Here is a 27755-nt window from a genome sequence, read left to right on the forward strand (position 1 = left end):
GCACTGCTTAGTTTCAGCTACGGGAGTCCTCGGCCCAGCTCAAGGAAACGAGGTGTTGTAAGATGCCAGTGACTGAGAATCTCTGGGGTTAGGAAAGGGTTAGGAGGAAGGGAGGACAGCTGAGAAGAAAAAAGGGACCTTCCAGGGTGGCATTTGGGTTCACCCTTTGGCTCCATGGAAGCAGGTATCATGGAGGGTAAAAGCTCTCTCTACTGACTTCTTTTTTCTCTCAAAGGAAACTGTGTTGTGTTCCAGGACATTTGAATGGCCATAGTTACTTGTGGGCAGTGGTCATGGGCATTAAAAGTCTCACACTTGAGTGTGGTATTGGTGATTTTTGTTCTCATCCTTGAGTGGAAGGAATGAACCAGTGGCAAGGCTCTTGGAAGAGTTGCTTGTTGCATTCGTTACTTACTGTTGCATGATGAATTACCCCAAAAGTTGGTGGCTTAACACATCATTTGTTGCTTCACAGATTCCCGTGTGTCAGGCATGCAGTCACAGCTTGGCGGGGTCCCCTGGCTCTGGGTCTCTTCACAGGTTGCCATCAAGGTGTCGGTGGGGGATGCAGTCACCTTCAGACTCCACTGGGAGTGGAGCTACTTCCAAGTTTACACAGATGGTGGTTGGCAGATTTCAGTTCCTTGCAGGTTGCTGGACCGACAGCTTCAGTTCTTCACAGGCTGTTGGCTGTCCTTTCCATAGGATAGCTCACAACACATCAGCACAAACCAGGGAAAGAAAAAGGAGAATGGAAGCAAGATGGAAGTCACAGTGTTTTGTAATCGAATATTTTTTTTTGGCTGTGGCATGTGGGATCTTCAACCTTTGTTGTGACGCACAGGATCTTCAGTGCGGCATGCAAATTCTTAGTTTCGGCATGTGGGATCTAGTTCCCTGATTAGGGATTGAACCCAGGCCCCCTACATTGGGAGCACGGAGTTTCAGTCACTATACCACCAGGGAAGTCCCTGTAATCTGATCTTTAAAGTAACAGTTCCTCACTTGGCCATTGCATGATCAGGCCACTCAAGATGGCTGTTCTCTTGCTCTTTGTACATCTCCTGCTCAGCCAGACCCTGTTTCACCTGCACCCTACTTGCATGAACGTGCTTGCCCCCTACCCCAGCTATTGGCTGATCTAATCCCTCAGCCAGAGGGGCTCCACCTGCTAGTTTATTAAGGGAAATACTTCCTTGTGATGGTCGTTAATCTGAGCGGCTGTGAGGGTCATGCCCCAGTTGATGGTTTCCCTGGTAACTAACTGATGAGTCAACCTGATGTCAATCCCCCTATAACCAGTTGCCTCATTCTTCCCCAAGTAGTGAAGATGGCTGTCGTGTTCTGCCTGGTCTCTGCTGTATTGGTGGGATGTTGCTCCAGGACCTTTTGTTTCACACATGTAAGATGTCCTATCTCTGTTACTGTCTCCAAGCTCTTTCTTCACCCGTGAGGCTAGGCAATCACAAGACTTGCAGGCCTGCAAGGTGCAGCCTGACAGCCATATCCTATCGGTAAGAAGCAAGTCACCAGGTCCAGTTCACATTCAAGGGGAGACAATTACACAAGAGCAGTGGTAACACATGAGTTTAGAGAAGAGAGGCTCTGTTTTAAGTCTTAAGATAAAGCCGAGGGCTCCAGCCCTGTTTGCTTGAGACCCTGTGTTGGGATCCTGCTGGAAGCAATCCAGTGGGGTTTGGCGTTACCTCATCTCTGTCACACGCCTCCTTCAGGAAATCAGTTACAGGAGTAATTGGCAGTCTGCCTGGCCAAATACCATCTACCAGCACCCCAGCCCATCTCATAATCCCATCAGAGGAAACTCTGATTTCCCTTTTGGTAAAATTTGAAGTATAATTGTTTCCCACCCTGGAAAGCTCTTCCCTCTCTCCAGATCTCATTCAAGCCCATCTCTTCTCTGAAGTCTACTTAGAATCAATTGAAAAGATGGAAAGAGATGCTTCTTTGGATAAATAATTGCCCAAAGATAAAATAACTCTGCAGGTAAGGAAACAAGCTAACCAGCTGGAAGTCAGACTGAGGGATGGGATAGATAGGGTGGCAACCATTGGTGTGAACTTTCTCTTCTCTTTGGCAGAGAACCTCCCAGAGAGAAAACAGGCGCATCTAGCTGCTGAGTGCAGATTAGTCCTTTTGATTTTTGTTTTGTCTTTTTTTGTGGCACCTCGCAGCTTGTGGGACCTTACTTCTCAGATCTCAGGGATTGAACCCAGGCCATGGCAGTGAACTCAGATGGCTCAGACGATAAAGAATCTGCCTGCAATGGAGGAGATCTGGGTTTGATTCCTGGGTCTGGAAGATCCCCTGGAGAAGAGAATGGCAACCCACTCCAGTATTCTTGCCTGGAGAATCCCATGGATAGAGGAGCCTGGCAGGCTATAGTCCATGGGGTCGCAAAGAGTCAGACATGACTAAGCAACTAACATATTTACTTTCATGGCAATGAAAGCACAACATCCTAACCATTGGACTTCCAGGGGATTCCCTGGTCCTTGTTGATGGATGCCACCTGTGGCAGGTTTTTTCTTTTTTTTTTTCATTGGCATATAGTTGCTTAATAATGTATTAGTTTCTGCTGTACAGCAAAGTGAATCAGCTATACATATACATATATGCACTCTTTTTGGATTTCCTTCTGTTAGGTCACCCTGTGATGGCTTTTAAATACTCACAAAGTGTTTGACACTCTTCAAAAGGTAGCACCTAACTCCCCTTGTCTTGAATGTGAACTGGACCTAGAGACTCACTTCTAACAAATAGAAGATGGTGAAAGTGATAATGTATGACTTCTGAAGTTAGGCCAGAAAAGGCACAGCAGCTTTTGCCCTGTTCTGTCTTGGATGATTCACTCTAGAAGAAGCCAGCTTCTATGTCACGAAGATGCTCAAGCATCCTTGTGAAGATGCCCATGTGTAGACAAACTGAGGCCTCATGCTAGCTGCCAGCACCAACTTGCCAGCCACATGAGTGGGCCTCTTGGAAGTCACCCTCCAGCCCCAGTCAACTCTTCAGATGACTGCAATCCTGGCCAATGTAACTTGACCTCAAGAACAACTTGACTGAATCAGAAGCACCAAGTCAAGATGGCTCCCAAATTCCTCCAAGAGATAAGAAGCTCTTATCGATGTTTTAAATTGTTAAGAGGAAAAGAATTGGAGAGACAGGGCAGGAAGAAAAGATTTCTGCTTCCCTGTTCTAGCATATTTGATTGGCAGATTCCTTTAGTGCAAACGGCTTCACCAGTGCCCAGGTCCTGGAGCGGCCAGCAAAACCCAGCAGGTCCTCCTGGCGCTGCCTCTCGGGCAGCAGTGTCTGCAGAGTGCCTCCATATCCTGCAGCTTCTCCAGCACCCGGTACCTGCTGTGCACGTGGCTTCTCCAGCCAGAGGTTCCTGCGGCACTGATGGGTTCTCCAGCACCAGGCTCCTGCGGTACACGGGGGCTCCTGAACCCTGCCCTGGCGGTTTTGTTGTGGGTTGAACACCTTTGGCTCGACACATCCCTGAGAAGAGCTCTCCCTGGCATCTAAGGAGGCAGACTTCTGCAAGTGCCCCTGGCATTACACCAATGTGACCTTTTTACTCTCTGGCAAGCCACAGACTGTTCTCTTCAACAGGATATAGATTACAACCTTGAGGTAAGAGGCAGATATCACTTCCTGAAATGCTCTGTTTCAGCCTTAGTCTTGGGCACAAGGGCTGCTGCTGTGTCTGCTGTTCACGTATTTAGAGTTCTCTTTACTCCTTACTGGGCTTCCCTGGTGGCTCAGATGGTAAAGAATCCACCTGGTATGCAGGAGACGGGGGTTTGGATCCCTGGGTTGGGAAGGTCTCCTGGAGAAGGGCATGACTACCCACTCCAGTATTCTTGCTTGGAGAATTCCATGGACAGAGGAATCTGGGGGGCTATAGTCCATGGGGTCACAAAGAGTCAGAAACAACTGAGCGACCAACGCTTTCACTTTACTCCTAAGTGTTAGTCACTCAGTCATGGCCAACCCCATGGACTGCAGCCCACCAGACTCCTCTGTCCATGAGATTTTCCAGGCAAGGATACTGGAGTGGGTTGCCATTTCCTTCTCCAGGGGATCTTCCCAACCCAGGGATCGAACCTGGGTCTCCTGCGCTGCAGGCAGATTCTTTACCGACTAAGCTACAAGGGAAGCCCGTTTACTCCTCACTAACCAATTCTTTCGGAGAAGGCAATGGCACCCCACTCCAGTACTCTTGCCTGGAAAATCCCATGGATGGAGGAGCCTGGTGGGCTGAAGTCCATGGGGTCGCTAAGAGTCGGATACGACTGAGTGACTTCACTTTCACTTTCATGCATTGAAGAAGGAAATGGCAACCTACTCCAGTGTTCTTGCCTGGAGAATCCCAGGGATGGGGGAGCCTGGTTGGCTGCCATCTATGGGGTCGCACAGAGTCGGACACGACTGAAGCGACTTAGCAGCAGTAGCAGCAGCAACCAATTCTTTATTTCTTATTACAGAGGATTGGACTAACAATTATTTTTAAATCTCCCTGTTCAAATTATGGTGTGGTTTCTCTCACTCGATTGGACCCAGACTGATACCCATAATTTGTTACACAGCAACCAATAACCAACACAGTGCACCCCACGTCACTGCCCACTGCCAGCTCTCCTTTCATTACCATCGGCCAATTGTGTGCCTGCCCAGAGCAGGCTTTGCCTTCAAGACTTTTATAAGCAGTCAGATAGGACCTACTGCAAAAAGAACAAAATGTATAAGACCTGAGCTTTAATTTGCCAAATGCCACATGAGAGACTCAGATGAGAGGTGCTGCTGGAAGCCCCAAAAGCAGGTATAGTTGAAGAAAACTCTAGACTACCACAGGTCATGGGGAACACAGCCCATGGGAAAGCAGGAAGACAAGCCCTGTAGGCAGGGAGAAGTTTGCATCAAAACCTCAAGGGCAAGACTAAACATGACGGATTAGGTCAGCTGTGACTTGTTTGCTCCAGTTTGACTAGTGAAGAGTGTTGACACGTTGACATGTCAACACGCTTGGCTAGTGGCAGGCAGGATGAACAGATGCTGAAGGGCCTTAAATGCAAACTGAATTCATTTGGTGCTATTATGTGGCAAAGGGCTCCAGTGACCATACCTTCCAGGACAAAATCCGTCTGTTTTCATGTAGGTACGCTTGCACTTGTCAGATCAAGTGACTTAGCTTTGGGGCTGAGCAGAGTTCACTTTGGTGGTGGGGAACCTCTGGAGGTTTTTGAGGATGGTGCAATGTGGGGTTTTGATCTTTTTTTTTAATTTTTTGGCCATGCCACATCGCATGTGGGATCTTAGTTCCCTGACCAGGGATCAAACCCATGCCCCCTGCAGTGGAAGCACAGAGTCTTAACCACTGCACTGCCAGGTAAGTCCCAATGTGGGATTCAAAGATTAGCTTGCAGTGTGTAGGGCTGGAGGATGGAGGACAGAAATAGGAGAATGACTTTCCAGAAGTCCTGACGTGGGGGAGAGTAAAGCAGTGGGAAATGGAGCAGGTGATGGGGAAGAGAATTTAAGGTGACTCCCCATACCTTGCTGGTGACATGGGAACATGGGGGAGCTGGCAGAGAGGTGGGTAGGATGATGCTGGCATTTGACACGTCCCACTGGGCTGACTGCACTGTAGCCAAGTAGCAGGGAGGAGCAGCCTAAGTCCTGAGCTCAGGAGAAAGCGAGAGCTGGTGATTCAGAGCTGGTAGTGACTGTTCACCCACAGATGGTGATCAAACTTGGGGAGATGGCGATAAGGATGGTCCCTGAGTAAGAACTGGCTCTCTTGGTGAAAAAGTAGGTGGATAAAATGAAATCAATCTTGCATCAGTGGTTGCTGAGCCTGGATGAGTGTCCACAAAGGTTTCTACTTTCCCACATGTTTTGCAAGTTTTCATAATAAAACATTAAAAAAAAAACCCTGACTCTCTGATCAGCATATCCTAACCTATACCCTTCCACCCACCATCCATCCACTCAAGTGATGGGGTCTTGGGTCAGGGAAACAGTGGGGACAGATTTGCTCATAGTTCAGTCCTAAACTGGCCTCTAAAATCCAGAAGCATTGAGGTCTTTCTCAACTGCCACAGACTCTGGCTTAGAATCCATGGTCTCCTCTCACGGGGCTCAAGCCAAGGAAAATAAAAGAAAAAGTCCAGTAAAAATTAGGAGGTTCTATTCCTATTTCTGTCCCAGACCAGTCATGTGACCTTGAGCAAGTCACTTTTCCTGCCCCTCCACCCCCTCAGCTGACTTCTCAGGAGCATGTGTTAAGGAAAAGAAATAACCGTGGCCATTTTTAAGCACTGAGATTTGGCAGTTGCTGTTACTGTTGTGTAGCCCAGTTCGTTCCGAGTAACCTGGTGCTATACTGTCCGCACTGCCACAGTCTCTCTCACTGATTATCTTTGGCCTCAGTCCCCAAACCCACCTTCTCCCTGAAACTCCCTGAAAGCACTGGCTCCACATTCAAATTTAAAAGCAGCAAGAGACAGGGGGGGATACATTGGGAGACTGGGATTGGAACATAGACACACACTACTATATATACAATAGATAACTAATAAGAACCTATTGTATAGCAGAGATCTCTACTCGGTACTCTGTAATGACTTACCTGGGGATAGACTCTAAAAGAGAGTGGGAATAGCACTCAAAAAATGGGCAGAAGACCTAAATAGACATTTCTCCAAAGAAGACATACAGATGGCCAATAGGTACTTGAAAAAATGTTCAACACTGCTAATTATTAGAGAAGTACAAATCAAAACCACAATGAGATATCACCTCACACCAGTCAGAATGGCTATCATCAAAAAGTCCACAAACAGTAAATGCTGGAAAGGGTGTGGAGATAAGGAAACGCTCCTGCACCGTTGGTGGGAATGTAAATTGGTATAGCCACCATGGAGAACAGTATGCTATGCTATATGGAGGTTCCTTAAAACAAAACTAAAAACAGCGCTGCTTTCAGTTCAGTCGCTCAGTCGTGTCCGACTCTTTGCGACCCCATGAATCGCAGCACGCCAGGCCTCCCTGTCCAACACCAGCTCCCGGAGTTCACCCAAACTCATGTCCATCGAGTCGGTGATGCCATCCAGCCATCTCATCCTCTGTCGTCCCCTTCTCCTCCTGCCCCCAATCCCTCCCAGCATCAGAGTCTTTTCCAATGAGTCAACTCTTCGCATGAGGTGGTCAAAGTACTGGAGTTTCAGCTTCAGCATCATTCCTTCCAAAGAAATTCCAGGGCTGATCTCCTTCAGAATGGACTGGTTGGCTCTCCTTGCAGTCCAAGGGACTCTCAAGAGCCTTCTCCAACACCACAGTTCAAAAGCATCAATTCTTCAGCACTCAGCCTTCTTCACAGTCCAACTCTCACATCCATACATGACCACTGGAAAAACCATAGCCTTGACTAGACGGACCTTTGTTGGCAAAGTAATGTCTCTGCTTTTGAATATGTTATCTAGATTGGTCATAACTTTCCTTCCAAGGAGTAAGTGTCTTTTAATTTCATGGCTGCAGTCACCATCTGCAGTGATTTTGGAGCCCCCAAAAATAAAAGTCTGGCACTGTTTCCACTGTTTCCCCATCTATTTCCCATGAAGTGATGGGACCAGATGCCATGATCTTTGTTTTCTGAATGTTGAGCTTTAAGCCAACTTTTTCACTCTCCTCTTTCACTTTCATCAAGAGGGTTTTTAGTTCCTCTTCACTTTCTGCCATAAGGGTGGTGTCATCTGCATATCTGAGGTTATTAATATTTTTCCCGGCCATCTTGATTCCAGCTTGTGCTTCTTCCAGCCCAGCGTTTCTCATGATGTACTCTGCATAGAAGTTAAATAAGCAATCCTGCAGTTCCACTCCTGAGTATATATTGGCAGAAAAGCATGATCTGAAAGGATCCATGCACCCCAGTGTTCACTGCAGCACTGTTGCCAATAGCCAAGACATGGAAGCAACCTAAATGTCCATCGACAGAGGAATGGATACAGATGTGGTACATATATACAATGGAATATTACTCGGTCATTAAAAAGAATGAAATAATGCCATTTGCAGCAACATGGACAGACCCAGAGAGTGTCATACTGAGTGGAGTAAATCAGAGAAGGAGAAATATCATATGACATCACTTATATGTGGAGTCTAAAAAGAAATTATACAAATGAACTTACAAAGCAGAAACAGATTCACAGACTTCAAGAACAAGCTTATGGTTGCCAGGGGAAGGATGAGAGGAAGGGATAGTTATGGATGCACGTGTACACACTGCTGTGTTGAAGATGGATAACCAACAAGGATCTACCGTATAGTACATGGAACTCTGCTCAGTGTCACATGGCAGCCTGGATGGGAGGGAAGTTTGGGGGAGAATGGATACACGTATATGTGTGGCCGAGTCCCTTCGTTGTTCACCTGAAACTATCACAACATTGTTTGTTAATCGGCTGTACCCCAATACAAAATAAAAAAAATTTTAAAGAGTAGGTATATGTGTAACTGACTCACTTTGCTGTATCGCAGAAATGAATACAACACTATAAATCAACTATACACCAATAAAAAATTATCGCTCAAAAAAAAAATTAATAAGGGACTTCTCTGGCTGTCCAGCTGTTAAGAGCCCACACTTCCATGGCAGGGGGTGCAGGCTTAGATCCCACATGTTGCATGGTCTGGTCACAATAAATGAATTTTAAAAACCAGCAAGACAAGGGAGTCTGACCAACTAAACAGGCAAGTGGGAATACGTTTGAGGAGACAAGCCCACGCTTTGACAGGCAGTTACGCTGGCTAAAGTCTCCACCCACCCCAAAGGCCCAGGACAGACACAGTCCCCAGCCTCCTCTCCCATACTCATTCATTGGCTCTCCGTAATTTTATTCCCCGTTATTAAAGCAGGAATGACTGGGTGGGCAGGAAGGCCGGATTCCCACATCCTGGGGGCACTGCAGGCTGACTATGACTTTGCAGGCCTGGATCTGAACATCCTCCTCGGGGTGGATGACCAAGGCGAGCAGCCGGTCTGCCAGTCGTGAGTCGTCCCCAAAGAGAGCTTCATGTAAAGACTGTTCGTTGTAATGCCACTTCACGGCGCGGTAGTGGGGTGAACTCCGGCCTTCACTCAACCGCTCTGCAAACACCAGGACCTCAAACAGCAGACTCCCAGGCTGTGTGGACTGGAACAGGTTCAGGAAGTTGCAGTGCACCTGTGAGCAGGATTCAGTAAGGAATCAAGTCGATGGCAAGTTCTAAAGTTCTTCCATCCTCCTATTGCCTCAGCTCCCCAATATACCTGAGTTTCAGATGCGACTGTGTAGCAATCTTTTGGTTTTCAATATCATTCTCTGACATAATTCCATTGTGGTCATAAAACATGAGTGATATGATAATATTGATTCAGGGAAGTTTGTTGAGCTTCCTTTTAAAGCTTAGCGTGTGGTTAATGTTTGTAAATATTTTGTGAACTTGAGAGGAATGTGGATGTACTAATTGTCGAGTGTTCTGGATATATCTAATGGCTTAAGCTTATTTACTTGCAGCAAGTGTAACCTAGTTTTAGATATTTATCTATTAATTGCTGAAACAATAGTTAAAACCTTCCAAATCTTCCACTGTGGTGGTAAACATGTCCTTTTTTCTTTATAATTATTCAGCTGTAAGAAGGAAATCCTGCTATTTGTGACAATATGGATGGGCTCAGGGAACATTATGCTAAGTGAGATAAGCCAGACAGAGAAAGACAAATACTGCATGGTATCACTTACATGTGGAATATTAAACACACACAAAAAAATCAAACTCATATAAACAGTAGAAAAGTAGTTGCTGGGGGCTGGGGTGGGGTGTGGGAAAATAGGGAAAGGTTAGTAAAAGGGTATATATGCTGTGCTTAGTCGTGTCCAACTCTTTGCGACCCCAGGCTCCTCTGTCCATGGGGATTCTCCAGGTAAAAACACTGGAGTGGGTTGCCATGCCCGCCTCCAGGAGATCTTCCCGACCCAGGGATTGAACCCGGGTCTCCTGCATTGCAGGTGGATTCTTTACCATCTGAGCCACCAGGGAAGCCCAAAAGGGTACATACTTTTAGCTAAAAGATGAAAAAGATCTGAGGATCTAATACAAAACATGGTGACTATAGTTGATATTAATAATACTGTATTATATAATTGAAATTAGCTAAGAGAATGGATGGAGAAGGCAATGGCAACCCACTCCAGTACTCTTGCCTGGAAAATCCCATGGACAGAGGAGCCTGGTGGGCTGCAGTCCATGGGATCACGAAGTCGGACACGACTGAGCAACTTCACTTTCACTTTTCACTTTCATGCATTGGAGAAGGAAATGGCAACCCACTCCAGTGTTCTTGCCTGGAGAATCCCAGGGACGGCGGAGCCTGGTGGGTTGCCATCTATGGGGTTGCACAGAGTCGGACACGACTGAAGCGACTTAGCAGCAGCAGCAGCAAGAGAATGGAACTTAAATGTTCTCACCAAAAACAAATATGTGAGGTGAGGGGATAGTTGTGTTAATTAATTAGATGGTAGGAATCTTTTCACAATGTTGTAAGTGATTTTTCCCTGTTACTAAGATACCTAGACTAATTTGTGTCACCTGTGTTCCTGACTCTCAGAGTTCAGAAAGTCCCTCAAAGGAAAATCTGATTCTGTTGAGAGGACAGGAGGGGGGCGGTTTGCAGTATGTATCTAGTGCGGGGGCAGAAAGAGGAACAAGATGATCCTGTCAGGGCTGAGTCTGTCTGAAGAACCCACGATTCCGCCTTTCCCAATATCTGTTAGCACCCGTCGGCCCGCCCCTCAGATCCTCTCTCACCTGGCAGTTGAGAATGTCGTAGAGAAGGTCGTTCTTCTGTGCCAGGCTGCTCAGCAGTCGTATGGCTTGCACCTGAACAAAGCAAAGGGCCACGCATGAGAAGGCAGGTGGGCCTGAGCAGGGATGACACGAATCTCTGCTCTTCCCTCTAGGCGTTGTGCCAGGGCTGGGCAGGGGGTTGGGGCCTGGGCCCCCGTCCTCAGGCACCTGTGCCAGGATATAGTCCGACTGCAGGATCTCCATCAAGGCAGGCATCACCCGTCGCAGCTGTGGATGCACAAAGTCAGGCAGTGGGAAGTTGTTGAGGAGTCTGAGGCCTGCAATGTGCAGCTCTGAGTCCCAGATGGTGGAGATCAGTTCCAGCACCTTGATGGAGTGTTCCTGGGGAGGGCCGGGGGAGAAGAGAAGGGTTTCCTGCTTTCACAGGATGGCCCTCAACATTAGCCCGCCCTCTGCCTTCACTCAGGACAACTGAGCCGACCCCACAGACAGTTCCCCACTTAAACTCTCCCTGTGGTTTGACCACCCCTCCCACCGCCTTGAAAATCTGTCTTCACTGGGCTTCTCTGTCACAAGCATCTTTCCCCGGTTCTTTCGCCAACCTCCTCTTCTGTCTTCCTCCCTGCCTTAGTAACACGGTGTTAAAGACTCACAGACTCAGTGTTAAAGACTATCCATATGCTGATGCCTTTCAAGTTCCTGTTTCCTGCCCAGACCTCTCCCTGAACTCCAGACTCACAGATGCAAGTGCCAATTCCACTTCTTTCCCAGAATCTTACTAAACCTCTGAGTTGACACATTCCCATCCCCACACCTGCTCTCTCTACCACCCTTCCCGTCTCCGCTGTTGTTTACACCTGCCTCCGTTACTCAGACCAAAACTCCCTGGTCTTCCTTGACTCCTTTCTTTCTCTCACACCCCTTTCTAACCCTTCAGAACATCCTGAGGGCTCTGCCTTCAAAACCTGCCAACAGTCAAGCCACTGCTCACCATGCCCCTTCCGCCACCCTGTTCCAAGCCACCAGCATCTCTCCCCCAGGCTTCTGCAATAGCCTCCTCCTCTCTACTTCCAGCCTTGTCCCCTGCATCTATTCTCAGAGCAGCAGACAGGCTGGACATTCACACCCCTGCTCCAGAGTCGCTGGTTCATTCAGGATAAAGGCTAAAATCCTTACAGTGGCTTACAAGATCTTCCCCTGTTCCCCCCATTATTTCTTTGCCTCATCGCCTATTCTCTCCTCTGCTCCCACGGATTCCCTGAAAACGCCGGGTACACACCTATCTTAGGGTCTTTGCACAGGCTGGTCCCTCTGCTTAGAATGCTCTACCTCCGATATTCGTAGCTCACTCTGACTCTTAGCTCCTTCAAGACTTTGCTATTTAATGTCATCTTCTCCAGAGTGGGGGCTTCCCTGACCACTCTCTCCTCTAAGATGAGAACACCACTCCCATCCCCACCTTCCTTATCCACCCCCCTTTTATTTTTCCCTGTATCACTGTCACATGGAACACACTTTTTGTTTTTAAATTTTTATTTTCAAATGATTATAACTTCACTAGAAGTTGCCAAAACAGAGAGGTCCCAAGGTGCCTTCCACCCAGTTTCCCTCCATGCTGCTGCTACTGCTAAGTCACTTCAGTCGTGTCCGACTCTGTGTGACCCCATAGACGTCAGCCCACCAGGCTCCCCCGTCCCTGAGATTCTCCAGGCAAGAACACTGGAGTGGGTTGCCATTTCCTTCTCCAATGCATGAAAGTGAAAAAGTGAAAGCGAAGTTGCTCACTCATGTCCGACTCTTAGTGACCCCATGGACTTCAGCCCACCAGGCTCCTCCATCCATGAGATTTTCCAGGCAAGAGTACTGGAGTGGGGTGCCATTGCCTTCTCCGTTTCCCTCCATAGTTACATCTTAATTACAGTATCAAAACCAGGGAACTGGTGTTGGTACAATGTGTACGTATAGTTCTGTGTCATTTTATCAGGCATGTAGATTCGTGTAAGCACCACCACAGTCAACAAATTATTCCATCAGCATCGCCACACATCACCTTTGTGGGCGATCTTACTGTCACACTTACCCTGCCCATCAAAACCAGCCCTCACCGGGGCAGGCCACCAATCTGTTTTCCACCTCTCTGATTTTGTCAATTTTGAGGTTATATAAATGGAAGCATACTTTGTAATCTTCCAAACCTGGTGTTTTCCACTCGGTATAATGGCCTTGGGATCCATCCAAGATGTCGTGTGTATCAACAGCTCGTTCCTTTTCATTACTGAGTGATGTTCCACAGTACTAGATTACCAGTTTGCTTAGTCATGTATCTACTAAGAGCCATTTTGGTTGTTTCTCCTTTTGAGTGTTACAAATAGAGCTGCTGGGAACAGGTTTTTGTACAGATATAAGGTTTTATTTCTCCAGGATAAATGCTCAAGAGTGCAATTGCTGGTTTGCATGGTAAATGTAGAGTTTTTTGTTTTTAAACTACCATTTTCCAGAGTGGCCGCTGTACCATTTTACATTCCCACCAGCAACATATGAGAGATTCAGTTTCTCTCCATCTTCACCAGCATTTGGTACGGTCACTAATTTTTTAGTTTAGATCATCTAATAGGTATATAGTAATATTTCATTGTGAAATATTGCATTTCCCTAGTGTCTAGTTAAATGTTAAACATTTCTTCATGTGCTTATTTGCACATGAAGTTGTATATCTGCTTCAGTGATATATTGCCATATCTTGTGCCCCTTTTCTAACTGGATTTTTTAAAATATTGAGTTTTCAGAGCTCTTTATATAAACTAGATATGTCTTATGTCAGATATGTGGTTTGCAACTATTTTCTTTCAATCTGAAGCTTATCTTTTCATCCTCTTAACAGGGTCTTTCACTAAAAAAATGTTTTTAATTTTGATGAGGTTCAATTTATCATTTTTCTTTTATAGATTGTGGTTTTAGTGGTCATTTCTATGACCTCTTTATCAAGTCCTAGACCCCAAAGATTTTCTCTTTTGAAATTGCAGCATTACCCTGATGTCAGCCTTCTTTACCACTCTTCTTGATTTTTCTCAATAGCATTTGCCCCCATGAAACAATACATGTTTCACTTATTTTTTTTTTGTTTAATATTTTGTTGATTTTTAATTAGATTTGGCTGCACTGGGTCTTTGTTGTTGTCCTCAGACTTAGTTGCTCCATGGGATGTGGGATCTTCCCGTACCAGGGATCGAACCTGTGTCCCAGGCACTGCAAAGCAGACTCTTAACCAATGGACCACGAGGGAAGCCCTCATTTATTTGTGTGTTGCCTGCCTTGCTTTCTGCTAGAATTTAAGTTCACTTGGGGTAAGGTTCCTTCTTGCTCCATTCCCCGTTGTATCTCATATGCCTAGCACAGTGCCCAGGCATGACGGAAGTGTTCCGTATACGTCTGTTGAATGAAAAAAGGGATCTTGGCTTCTGAGCTGCAGATGCTTGGGGCTTATTACCAAAGGCAGGTACCTTACAAGCTATGCCTTTGCAAGTCAGTTAAGAAGGACGCCAGAAGCCTGGAGTGAGAAGCACAGACTTCCCATTAGTACCCTGCTCCTTCCTGCCCTCATCCCTCGCTGACCGTTGAGATCTGAAGGGCAGGTAGGAGTTAGCAAATCTGGGGTGGGCTTTCAGGCAGCAGAGCACCAGGCGCAAGAGCTGGGAGGGGAGAGAGCTTGAAACACACAGTGTAAACAGTGGGGGTGTGGGCAGGAGGTGGAGCTGGTTGTACACGTTAAAAATTTTTGTGTGTATTTTTATTTGGCTGCACTGGGTCGTAGTTGTGGCATGCAGGATCTTTAGGTGCGGCATGTAGGATCTAGTTCCCTGACCAGGGGTCAAATCTGAGTCCCCAGGATTGGGAGCGCTGAGTCTTAGCCACTGGACCACCAGGGAAGTCCCTGGTCATATATTTTCTGATGAGAGCCTTGAGGAAGACCCAGCAGGGAACTGATGCAATCAGATCTCTCTCAAGAGGGGGGTCTGGCTCAGGGAACAGGGGCGAGCTCCATTTGGATGTTGGGTCAGAGGGTCTCCAGACTAAGTGGAGCAGCTGGCCATGGGTCTGGAGGTCAAGGGAGCCTGCAGGCTTTAGACAGAGACACAGGAGAGCACGTCTAGTTGGAAACTGAGGCTAGGGAGTGGCCGCTTTCACCCAGAGAGTTAGGTCCTCAGGATACAGACCCTGGGGGAAGAAAGGAACAGTGGTGCCCATGCCACTTGCATCGGAATCTCCTGAGGGGCTTATGAAAAACAAAGCTTCCCTGTTGAACTGGTTCTTTGGGTGTAATGCCCTGAAATCTTCATTTTTAACCAGCTTTCTTGACAATTCTGATATGCATGAGAATCACAGCCTTAGGGTTAGCTGAGAGATGAAGTAGAAGCAGCCAGTAAGTAGAGATTTTTTCTCCTCCAAAGAGAGTCTGATACAAAATATTTAAAGTGTGAAAAGACCAAGTGTTGGGGAAGAAATGATGCAACAGAAACACTCATGTGGGGCTGGTTGAAAGTGTAAACTGATTCAGCCCTTCTCAAAAAGTTGGGCATGCCTTTAACCTGACCATCCCACAACTGCATACATGCCCTAGAGAAAGTCTCCCATGTCCCAAGAGTGATGCATACGCGAAAGCTCAAGGTGCCATATGCAAATGACTCAAATACCTACCCATGAGCAGCTGGATAAATAAAACTTCAGGATAGTCATGAACTAGAATAATGCACAACAGTGGAAAAGATACAGAGCAGCCCCTATCAATAAAGATGAATCTTTCAATGTTGGAGGGAAAACACAAACCACAGAATGCAAACTGCAGACTTTCAGATCCATGAAGCATAAAAACATTCCAATTACATTTTACCTATTTTTGCCTGCTGCTGTGGCCTGCTAGAAAATGAAAACACATGTATACATGATAAAACTACAAAGAAAATCAAGAAATTGATGAACAAAATGCAGAGGAATGATTGTCTCTGGTGGGGGAGGAGGCTGGCATTAAGGAGGGGCATCCAGGGGCATCTAGCCAATTGGTCATGTTCTATTTCTTAGCCTGAGTTCTGATTATGTGTGTTCTGTTTTTGTTTTAAATATTTATTATTGATTTATTTGGCTGTGGCCGGCACAGGGATCTTTAGTTGCAGCATGTGGGATCTGGTTCCCTGATCGGGGATCGAACCTAGGCTCCCTGCATTGGGAATGTGGAGTCTCAGCCACTGGACCACAAGGGAAGTTCCAGTGTTTTATTGTTACCAAACATGCATAAAATGTTTGCATGTTTTGAATATTTTAGCTATTTTTAAGTAAAATATTCTGGGAGAGATCATTTGCTAGAGAGAGATTAGAGGTCATTAGAGGTCAAGGAAGATGTTTTCTAGTTTTGTCTTTTAAGATGGAAAGGATAGAGCTTTTTGAATCTAATGGGAAGGAGCCAGGGGAGGCTATACAAGACAGAGTTTAACCAAGGAGAGGGGCCCTCAGGGGAGGGGGCGGATGCAGGACTGAGAAGATCTTTGAACACAGGCAGGAAGAAAGCCTTTCTTCCATGGCACCAGCAGGAAAGCAGGAAAGGATGAGTAACAGGTAAGCCTGAAAGCCTAGCAGCAGGAAGCTGGGGAACTGACATTTGGTGGCTTCTGTTTTCTCTGCATCGTAGTACTGAAAACATTAGTGATCCAACCACCAGCCTTAGACCAACACAGCATGGGGTGTGGTCTGACAATATATCTGGTTTTTGTCCCCGATTGCAGGCACAAGTTTCCTAAAATCCTTGCAATTTCCTGCTAGGAGTGTTTTTGGTTTTTATAATGAGCCTCTTTCCATCACCCCTGAATTTATGCTAATGAGGCAGCTCTAGGCAGACCCCTAGATTCCTGCTGGATGAGGCCAGAAAGACCCAGCTAGGATTAGGGGGCTGGAACGTTCACCCCCATACCTGACCTCTGGGGAAAAGGGTGGGGCTACTGAGTTCAGTCACCAACAGCCAATGATTAATCAATTATGCCTACATAATAAAGCCTCCATAAATACACCTACATGACAGGGTTTGGAGAACCCTGGGTTGGTGAATATATCGAGGTGCTAGGAGGATGGCAGGCCTGAAGAAGACATGGAATCCCTTCCCCCACATTCTGCCCTTGCAAGTCTTCCATTTGGCTGCTCCTCAGTTGTATCTTTTTTCCCCTGTTAGCTCCAAAGTGTGTGGCATGTGGGATCTTAGTTCACCAACCAGGGATCAAACCTGTACTTCCTGCATTGGGAGCACGGAGTCTTAACCACTGAACCACCAGGGAAGTCCCTCCTCAGTTGTATCTTTTATAATAAACTGTAAGTAAAACATTTTCCTGCATGCTGTGACTCTTTATAGTGAATTATCAAATCTGAGGAGAGAGGTCATGGGAACCTCCAACTTTACAGCTGGGTGGTCAGAAGTGGGAGACGGTCTTATGGGACTCAGCCTTCAGTGGTGGGGTCTGTACTAACCCCAGGGAGACATGTCAGAACTGAACTATAGGACACCCAGCTGGTGTCAAGAGAGTTAGCTAGAGTCAGAAAGAACCTCGGGGGTTTCTGTTTGGGGTTCAGAGATTCTCCAAAGGACTGAGTTCAGTTTTATCCTGGGATTCAAAGACTTTTCTGCCCCTATTGGGAAAGTGATCACCATTTTCCCACCAATTCCAAGGACAAACATATTTCTGGGTTACAAATTCAGACCCAAAGAGACTTCTGGAACATGACCATTCATCCTAGGCCCACTAAAGGGCCCACGACCTGTGGACACCCCGTGCGCTCTGCCCCACCCTTATTGCTAGGCTCACCTGGATTTTGAGCCTGAATTTTCTGATGCCAGAGAAAGCTTTAAGTGTGTTCAGGGCTTGGATTTTGACACTGTTGTCCTTGTCATCCAGCATGGAGCCCACCAACGTGATGTCATCATGAGTACAAGCAGAGGCCTAGAGTGTGCCAGGAGAGACGGAAGAGGCAGGAGAAGCAGGGGTCCTGGTTCCCCCACACACACCCCCTGTCACCAAGACCCCTCAACACAACCCCTCCCACCCTCAGAGCGACAGGTCTCAGGACACCGTCTGGCTAGTCAGGGGGTTGGGGGGGTACCAGGACACACATTGGTAGCCCCCAGGGGCCAGACTGATGGGGAGGGGTCTCCTGCCTCCCTTCCCTCACCTCGGACTCCAGCAAGTACACACAGCGCGTGATGCTGTGTAGGATCATGCTCTTGGTGTACGCATCCTGCTTGCACTCCAAAGAGTTGAGGAGCCTCCGGAGCTCACCTGAGTCCCGCCCGTGTCGCTCTCGCTCGATTGCCAGGCCTAGACAGCCACCCCAGACCGGTTCAGGCTGTGGACTCAGAGGTGATGAAAGAAGGGGATTGGGAAGTGGGGCAGAGGGGCCTGGGAGACAAGGCTGCCTTGCCTTTTCTGAAGAGAAGACTTCCTGCCGTATGCAGGACCACCATGTGCAGCTGATCAGGGTGTGCGCTGCACAAGGGCACCACATCTAATGCTGCGTCATTCAGATCATAAACAAAAACGTTCTGTACGTTTACCATAACAACTTTCTGGCATATGGCAGTCATACACGGTGTTTCATCATAACTGGTATGTGGCAATGATAGTCCAGCAGGTGGCAACACAAAGTCTTGCAGAAAGGGTTTCTTTCTCAACTTTGCACTGAGTGGTCACAGAGATTAGTGGAGGCTCTGGGCACATAGGTCCCCCAGTTTTTCCTTGGGGAGAACTACTGATAGCAAGTTTCTATCCATCCTAGATGCCAGAGTGAATGTAGAATTTAGGAACCTGCCAGATGACTCCTGAGGATGCACCTAAGCACCATCCACTACCTGGGGACCCTGCTCCAGCATCTCTAGAGTGGGTCTGGGGAAGATGGAGTTGAGAAAGAGGCACGAGAGACGAATGTGGAGGAGTCCCCTTGGGCCCCTCAGAGACCTGGGGAATAGGTACCTCCTGGGGCCGAGCCCTCTCCCCAGGGCGGGGACACTCACGGGCGATGCAGATGGGTGAGGCAGAGCAGAAGGGCGGCTGACATTTTATGCCGGCCTTGATGGCCTTGTAGAGGAGGTAGACGGCCCCGGCGCCTGTGGCCAGGCTCACCACACCTTTGCGGATGTCCATTTGCCTCGGGCGCTGGCGGATGCAGGACATGCCCGAGGCAGCCAGCGAAGGCCTTCCGGAACCAGAACTCCAGCAGGGCCAGGAACCAGGGCACCAGAATCAGAACATGGGCAACAAAGGGAACTGGGGAAACAGCAGGACGGAGGGTGGCGGTCTGGGAACAGGGCAGCCAGGGAGCTTCGGAGGCTGTGGGAAATCAAAGTCAAGACTCCAGGGAGACAGAAGGTCTGGGGCAGGAAGGTCCTTCATAGCCCCCATTTTTAGGGGACCCAGGTTGGTGGGGCCCCAGCAGCTAGCTCCAGAGGCTTCCTTTCCTCCATTAGAGGGCAAAGTGAAAAGTGAAAGTGAAGTCGATCAGTCGTGTCCAACTCTTTGTGGCCCCATGGACTGTACCTGCCAGGCTCCTCCATCCATGGGATTTTCCAGGCAAGATTACTGGAGTGGGTTGCCATTTCCTTCTCCAGGGGATCTTCCCAACCCAGGGATCAAACCCGGGTCTCCTGCATTGCAGGCAGACTCTTTACCGTCTGAGCCACAAGGGGGCTTCACCATTAGAGGGCAGCAGAGGTCCAATTTCTGGAAGTTTGGAAGTTTGCTGCGGGGGTCGGTTGGGGTTGGGGGTGTTGAGGGTTTGGGATTTGGCCCCTGGCAGCCCCGTTCCCTCACTTGCCTGGCCCTCCCATCTTTGATCTTTTTGCCATGGATCCACTTCTGGGCCTCGGAGTGTTTCTGTAGGCAAGGGCCCCTCTTTCCATGGGAGGATGAAAAGATGACCAGCACCTTACAAAGTTTTCCAGTCTCAAGGCAAATCTATTATCTTCCAGCGTCCACGTGTTCCCTAGTGTTAACCAAAAGCTCATCAGGGCAGTTGTCTCAGCATCTCCAACATCCAGCAGTCCTGCACTCAGGAGATGCTCAAGTTATGACTTCAGTTATTCCTTGAGGATGGGAGGACAGAAAAATGTCAGAATCTGAATACGGGGATGCCAGGCCCATTTAACCAGTGTGTCTCTGGAGGAGAAGGGGCCCTTGCCTTGATCATTTGTAACCTGAGAGGACCCAGATTTAGCATTCTAAAACTCCAGGGTTAAAATCTGGGTGGGTCTGTGCCATTAAACCTTGGAGGCCTGAATCTGGGAGTATCGCACCCCATCCCACCCCCCCACATACACACAACATATACACACAGGGTGGGATGGGGTTGGAGGCCTCTGGAAAATGCCACCACCCTGGAGGAGGAGAACCCAACTTTGGAGGCCTCAGTCTCCACCACCTCCACCACTAGGATGGGGCAGGTGAGACCAGACCCTTCCCTTCTCCTCCTCCCCTCACCCGCAGTGTCCCCACAGCCTCTGGCCTCACCTTCTGGGGCAGAACAGGGAGGAGCCCAAGCCCGGCTCAGGCCCAGAGTCAGCCCTGAGCATGGCTGCCCCAGAACAGGGCTTCTCCTGCCTGGCCTTGAGCTCCTGTTGGAAGCCTCGGGGCCCTGGGCTGCTGCATCTGGGCCTGCAGGAGGTGTGGAAACACATCACCAAGGATGCTACAGCAGCCAGCCAAGTCTGTCCACTCAGAGCCTTCATCCACGTCACCCCAGGCTGCAGGCAACACTCCCAGGGGGGCCATTCTCTTCCATTCTCGGCCCTCCTCAAGGGTCATTTCTGGTCCTCTGCACAGCAAAGAAGGCGATGGCACCCCACTCCAGTACTCTTGCCTGGAAAATCCCACGCACGGAGGAGCCTGGTAGGCTGCAGTCCATGGGGTCGCGAAGAGTCGGACACAGCTCCAAGGTGGGTATATGGTCAGGCCATTCAAGATGGCTGTTCTCTTATTCTTTGTTCTTCCCTTGCTCTACCTGTCCCTTCTTTTAAAAACTTGGCCGTGCCACTTTTGTTGTGGCCCGAGGGATCTTCCATCTTCATTGCAGCATGAGAACTCTTAGTTGTGGCTTGTGGGATCTAGTTCCCTGACCAGGAATTGAACCCCGGGCCCCCTGCGTTAGGCGCTCAGAGTCTCAGCCACTGGACAACTGGGGAAGTCCCTTGACCAGTCCCGATTTTGCCTGCACCCTACGCACGTGACCAGGTTTGCCCCCTGCCCCAGCTAATGGCTGATCTCACCTGCTAATTTATTAAAGGAAACATCTGCCCTCGTGATGGTTCTTAACTGAGGGGCTGTGAGGGATGTGCCCCAGCTGGTTTCCTTGGTAACTGACCAGCCAACCTGACCTCAATTCCCCCTATAAATAGTAGTCTCCTTCTAGCCTGAGTGGGGAAGATTGCTGTTATGGCCTGCCCGCTGTAATCCACAGGTTGTTGCTCCAGGACCTTTTGCTTAAGACCAGCGCCAACCCTGTCCCCAAAACTCCTGTCCAAAAAACCACTGAGGTCTCCATCATTGTCTCCAGACTCTTTCTTTGGTCTTGAGGTGGGGCAACCACAAGGCTTTCAGGACTGCGGGGTGCAGTCCAATGATTGGTCAGCCAGCCGAGAGGCCAAAGAAACACCCAAGAGGTCGAGAAGTCAAGGGTGGGGAACGGAAGATCGCAGGCATGATCTCGAGGTGGCTGTCCACCAGCAGGTGGGGCCCTGTGGCAGCCGACTGCCATGAGAGAGGTCTTTCTCTTGCATTAAATTGATTCTCTTCCACTCTGGTAACCTCGGAGTCTCTGTTTTCAGTTTAAAAGCAGCAGCCCTATGCTTGTGGCTCATCTGACTGCACGAGGATGGCTGGTGAATACAGATAAAATGCAAGGAAGTGGATGATCTGCAAAGGACAAGCATACATACCTCCAACCTCTCACCACTAAACAATTACAGACACAGGCTTTAGGGGATCTTAATTCAGGGACAGGCTGGTGAATTGGACATGGCCGAAAAGTCTGGATGGGGCCTGTGACAACAACAAAGAGTACTTCTGGGCTTCTGGTCCCAGCTGTGGAAGGGGGCAAAGCAATGATACCGACCGCGAAGGGGCAACAGCCATGTGCAGCTTACACTAAAAAGGCTTACCTGGGTCTAGCAATGCAAAAATCCACTATTTGGGGTCTAGGATAGCTGTGTGTGAAATACAGGACCCCCATGGACATTGATAATGACCAAAGACTCCACTTAACCAGGCATGAAGTTCAGGAACGGGCTGATAAAAATGACACACATTGGCCTTTCCACTTGCCTTACGGACATCCCTCCCCCCACTTCGACCAGGCTAATGGAAAGGATCAAAGAACAACTTAACAACTGAAATGGAAACCTGTTATTTCCACGGGTGGACCAGAGGCTAACTTAAGCTCTAAGAATTCAAACTGAGCATCCCAGGGGCAATGAGCCCAGGGCTATGTTAACCCAGAAGTGACTAGTCAATACAGTCTGAGCTTAACAGTTGACCCCCTAAAGACGAATGCCTACTATCGGGACAACAACTTACTTTTGCTCTCACCCCAGGATCTTATCCCCAGAGGAACACATTACCAAGTGACCCGGGGACTGGCAGGTAGTCCCTGGTGCTTTGGGTTTGCTGCCTCGTGGGGAGTGGGATTGGCAAGGGAATTACGGATTTCACCTGGATTTATACTAGACCCACCTAAGACTAGTAAATTAATCCAGCTCCTAATGGAGAAACCTGTATGCAGGTCAGGAAGCAACAGTTAGAACTGGACATGGAACAACAGACTGGTTCCAAATAGGAAAAGGAGTACGTCAAGACTGTATACTTATTTATCTTATATGCAGAGTACATCATGAGAAACGCCAGGCTGGAAGAAGCACAAGCTGGAATCAAGATTGCCAGGAGAAATATCAATAACCTCAGATATGCAGATGACACCACCCTTATGGCAGAAAGTGAAGAGGAACTAAAAAGCCTCTTGATGAGAGTGAAAGAGGAGAGTGAGAAAGTTGGCTTAAAGCTCAACATTCAGAAAACGAAGATCATGGCATCTGGTCCCATCACTTCATGAGAGATAGATGGGGAAACAGTGGAAACAGTGTCAGACTTTATTTTTTTGGGCTCCAAAATCACTGCAGATGGTGACTGCAGCCATGAAATTAAGACGCTTACTCCTTGGAAGCAAAGTTATGACCAACCTAGATAGCATATTCAAAAGCAGAGACATTACTTTGCCAACAAAGGTCCGTCTAGTCAAGGCTGTGGTTCTTCCAGTGGTCATGTATGGATGTGAGAGTTGGACTGTGAAGAAAGCTGAGTGCCAAAGAATTGATACTTTTGAACTGTGGTGTTGGAGAAGACTCTTGAGAGTCCCTTGGACTGCAAGGAGATCCAACCAGTCCATTCTGAAGGAGATCAGCCCTGGGATTTCTTTGGAAGGAATGATGCTGAAGCTGAAACTCCAGTACTTTGGCCACCTCATGCAAAGAGTTGACTCATTGGAAAAGACTCTGATGCTGGGAGGGATTGGGGGCAGGAGGAGAAGGGGACGACAGAGGATGAGATGGCTGGATGGCATCACTGACTCGATGGACGTGGGTCTGGGTGAACTCCGGGAGTTGGTGATGGACAGGGAGGCCTGGCGTGCTGTGATTCATGGGGTCGCAAAGAGTCGGACACGACTGAGCGACTGAACTGACTGACCTGGCTAACTGAATGGAGAAAAAGTGCCACTACACCCTGTAGGCTGAGGTTATACCACCACCAGCCTTCAGCACTATGAGTGTCTTTGTTGCTGTCCTAGGCTCTTTCTTCGTCTCAAGGTTGGGCAACTCTGAGGCTTACAGGTCTGCGGGGTGCAGCCCACCAGTGGGTGACTACATGGACTCCCCACAGTGAAAGGTGACAGAAGCCGCTGGAGGCCCCCTTCCTCCACTGCCATGGGACCACCTATCAGGCTCCATGAACTCTGGGCAGGAAATGGCTGCCTGATGGAACTGTTCTAGGTTCCGACTCCCCTGATGGCTCCGAGGAGAGGTCCTTCAGAACAAAGTTCCAGCCCTCTTCTGAGGGGGACCTAGGGCTACTGGCCTCCTCAGTCTATGGAGCTGACCCCAAGGCCCTCACATCCTAAACAAATGCAGTGCTCACCTGCTCTTTAAAGCTCTCCAAAGATGTGGAGTTCTTTCCTGGCTCTAAGCTAATTCCTTCCTGCTATATCTAAGCCTATTTTTTTTTTTTTTTTTTTTGGTTCTGCTCTCAAATGATTCAGAGGGATCAGAGGCAGCCGCCCCATTATACGTTTTTGCTAATCCACAGCACAATATAGAAGAAAAAAAAAATGTGTATTTGTTGGTGGAAAGTCAAGGACTGTTCTTTATTGGGAGTAACTGCTTTTGATTCAGATGAAGTCTGTCTTCTTTTGAGAATTAAAATATATTTGCTTTTGTGAAATGATGGCGACAGCACACGACAGTGAATGTTCTTGGGGAGCATAAGCGAAGGCTGCAGCTCTCGGTGAGAACTTGGGTTTTGGTTCTTTTCCCCTGTCAAATCCCCAACTTTGGAATATCAGCTAGAGAGAAGTCTGAGACGCCATACACGCACAAAGCCAACCCCAGGTTTCTTACCTGCCCTCCCCAAGGCAAAAGGGCACGGGCTGCCCTAGCACAGCTCTCTGCCATCAGCACCAGCTTTCCACCTTGAAGGCTGCTAATGTTCCCATCATGCTGCTGAAGTTCCCATCACACTGCTGTTCAGTCGCTCAGTCATGTCTGACTCTTTGCAACCCCATGGCCTGCAGCACCCCTGTCCTTGACCATCTCTGGAAGCTTGCTCAAACTCATGTCCATTAAGTCAGTGATACCATCCAACCATCTCATCCTGTCGTCCCCTTCTCCTCCTGCCTTCTATCTTTCCCAGCATCAGGGTCTTTTCTTCGGATCAGGTGACCGAAGTTATTGGAGCTTCAGCATCAGTCCTTCCAATGAATATTCAGGGTTGATTTCCCAACATGTTAGGTGCAATTTATTTAGTGAGTGTGGGTTCAACCCAGACTTCCTGCTCAGTTACTGAGTTAGCTTTGTAATCGTTTTGTGCCTCATTTTCCACACCTATAAAATGGGTAAAATAGTAATATCCACTTCTTGGGTTTATCAGAACAGTGCTCAGCACACACAGTTCACCAAATGTGACTATGATCATTTCGATTATAAGCAGGCTTCCCCCTGGACAGAAATGTCAAGGGTGGGAAGGAAGTGAGCACTCAGAGGGTTGGCCTCTATGAGGCCTAAAAGGTACATTATTCAGCCTCTTCCCTTATCCTCTATCCCTCCCACTCTGGTCGTCTCCAGGCTAATCCATCTCAACTCCTGTAGCGCATTTACTTTCTTTGCCAGTTTTGGAGTCCTCCTTGAACCCTTCAACCCCACCAAATACCTAACCCTGGAGAGCTAGGGGCACCCGGCCCATTCCTGGGCTACTCAGTTCCTAAAAACCATCCTTCCGCGTGTAAAACCCCAAGACTACCTGCTTACTCTATCAGGACTCTAGGCATGGGTATTTCAGCCTAGTTAATTAGAGGAGACTGACACGCTATGAGGGACCTGCTGTGCAAGTAGGCCATTAAGAAGTGTGACCCAGGAGGGGTCCCGCACTTGCATGCCCAGGAGACGCTAAGGGGAAATCAGCTTACTCTATAATGAAAAGAGCGTTGGAGTCCTTCGAGCTTCGGTTTGGGCAAGTTCCATAATCTGAGTCTCAGTTTCCTCCTCCGGAAAACGGGTCTATCAATACCCGCCTACTACACGGAAGTCCGCCGTCAGAACTGAATGCGACGCTGTACGCCCGTGACTCCAGGTGAACTGGGGAAGCTCTGCACGTGCGAGCTGCCCCCGCAGAGAGAGGAGAGGTGCACGTCTGGAGACAGCCCGCGCCCTGACGTGGACCCCACGCGCTCCAAGACCGTGCCGTCCAAGCTCGCGCATACCCCGGGCCAGGGACCAGGCTGGCGGGCCTCTTGAGTAGCTCGTGACGCCGGCGAAGGCGTGGGGACGCGGGAAAAAGGCGGCGAAAACTCAGGGAAGCGAAGGGGGCGGTGCCCCCCGCAGAAGGAGGACTGGGCGTGGGGCGGAGGCCGAGGCTCCTCCCGCCCCCGGCCTCCCCCGTCTTCCCCCCCTCCTCCGATTGCTCCCCGCTCCTCCCCCGCCCCGCGCGCATCCGGCGGCGGGCACAGGATGTTCTTTCGCTCTGGCCCCCCCACCCCCGCCCCCGCTCTCACTTTCCCTCCGCTCCCATCCCCCACTCCCGCCGCCGGCACCTTGTTTAACTCTTTCCCTCCCGCGCTTCGCGGCGCCCAGCGCGCCCTGGCGGGGGAGGGGGGGTCCCACCCTTCCCGCCCACCCCCAGGACCGGGAGCTCGGTCCAGGGCGGCACGGGAAGGGCCCCAGCCGAGCACTGGGCCTCGGTTCTCCGGATCCACTGGCCCGTCGGAGGTGGGAGGGGAAGGGATGAAGAGAGATCCTAGGGCCTGAAGCCGGCCTTCTCCGGATCCCCCAGGCCAGCTCACCACCGGTGCCGGGTGGGCTAGGGGTGGGGGTGCCCGCAAATCCGGCGAGTCCCGCGACCGAGGAGGGCAGCCAGATGGGCGGAGTTAGCGCCAGGCCAGGCGTAGGGTCAGCAAGGTCGAGGACCCCAACCTCATCCTCTCCCCGGTTGGGATGAGAAGGGGGCCCCCGGGTCTCCGGGAGAGGATGGAGAGAGGTCACGCCCTTCGCGTACACGTCACTGTTTCCAAGGCAACCAGGGGCGGAGACGCGGGCTTGGGAAGGAGAGAGCTTAGCGAAACAAGGTTGCTAGAGACACTGGGACCCGGGAGTGCGGGGTGCGTTGGGGTGGGGAGGCGGCGTGGGCGGCCTTTTCAATCTTTGCTTTTCGCTCGCTGGTGCTCAAAAAGCTGAGGGCCGGACAGGTTCCGTTCATTCGACAGACGTTCGTTGAGCTTGGACCGTGCTTGGCATCAGGCTTAGGCACTGCGTTCTGGCGGCGCTGGATCCGAACCCTGCCCTCGCTGATTATTTTGAGTCAGGGTAGAGTGGCTATGCATCCTGGGTTACCTCCGTGGAACTGGTGTTAATTGTTAACAGTGTACCTTTACTCGCTTAGAAATGTCTCAGTGGGGGGTTAGAGGACAGCAGTTAAGGGACCGCATCCTCCAATTCAAGAAAAGCTCCCGCAGAGCAGGCTGCTGTCTGCTCACTTTGCAGCCAGCACTTTGAGTTCTCTGTAATCTTTGCCTCTCATTCTGCAAGGTAAGCATCTCTCTCACCTTTTACAGATGAAGCAGGCTCAGAAAGGTGAAGAGGCTTGCCCAAGGCCATACAGCTAAGTGTTGGACCTAGGTCACTGTGGCCTTCAAAATCCAAGAGCCCAATCTTGGTCTTTCTTTTCAAGACAGATGATATTAAATAAGTAAATAAATAACCCTGTCCCTGCCGCGAAGGAGCTTATAATATTTGAGGCTGAAAATATTACAGGACCTAATGAAGCAATAAAATCTAGGAAAGATTAAAGGCCACCCATAAGGCTTAGAGGGAAGTTGATGACAAAATGATCCAAGCGGGGTAGAGATTATCAGTGCCTTTGAGCTGGGTTATGAGGTGGTGATGGGATCAAGCTCACTGGGTCTGTGTGTTTGTGTGTTTGTGTGTGATGTGGTGCCAAGAAAGAGAACAACTTAAGGGCATCAGACCAGCGACCCAGAGCTAGGCAGGCTGGACTCGCCAATGGCAAGATCCCTCTGTAAACCCCAAAGCCACTGCTTGC

The 27755-nt window shown here is 49.1% G+C and overlaps 1 protein-coding gene and 1 long non-coding RNA gene across 2 annotated transcripts; one reads left to right on the top strand and one right to left on the bottom strand.

The window, feature by feature from the left end:
* The first annotated feature begins 1299 nt into the window (after positions 1 to 1299).
* On the top strand, positions 1300 to 7959 carry LOC129645994 (uncharacterized). Its single transcript, XR_008711620.1, has 3 exons — positions 1300 to 2004; positions 2664 to 3657; positions 7827 to 7959. It is a non-coding gene; the product is annotated as an uncharacterized LOC129645994 (long non-coding RNA).
* On the bottom strand, positions 7152 to 26101 carry ARMC12 (armadillo repeat containing 12). Its single transcript, XM_055571610.1, has 7 exons — positions 20412 to 26101; positions 18864 to 19987; positions 18082 to 18255; positions 17718 to 17852; positions 11083 to 11256; positions 10876 to 10947; positions 7152 to 9251 (listed from the first exon to the last, which is right to left on the bottom strand). The coding sequence occupies exons 2-7, from the start codon at positions 19077 to 19079 to the stop codon at positions 8922 to 8924; spliced, it is 1101 nt and encodes a 366-aa protein (XP_055427585.1). The 5' UTR covers positions 19080 to 19987; positions 20412 to 26101; the 3' UTR covers positions 7152 to 8921.
* Between the last annotated feature and the right edge of the window lie 1654 nt (positions 26102 to 27755).

The sequence above is a fragment of the Bubalus kerabau genome, chromosome 3, assembly GCF_029407905.1.
Source record: "Bubalus kerabau isolate K-KA32 ecotype Philippines breed swamp buffalo chromosome 3, PCC_UOA_SB_1v2, whole genome shotgun sequence".
Lineage (NCBI taxonomy): Eukaryota > Metazoa > Chordata > Mammalia > Artiodactyla > Bovidae > Bubalus > Bubalus kerabau.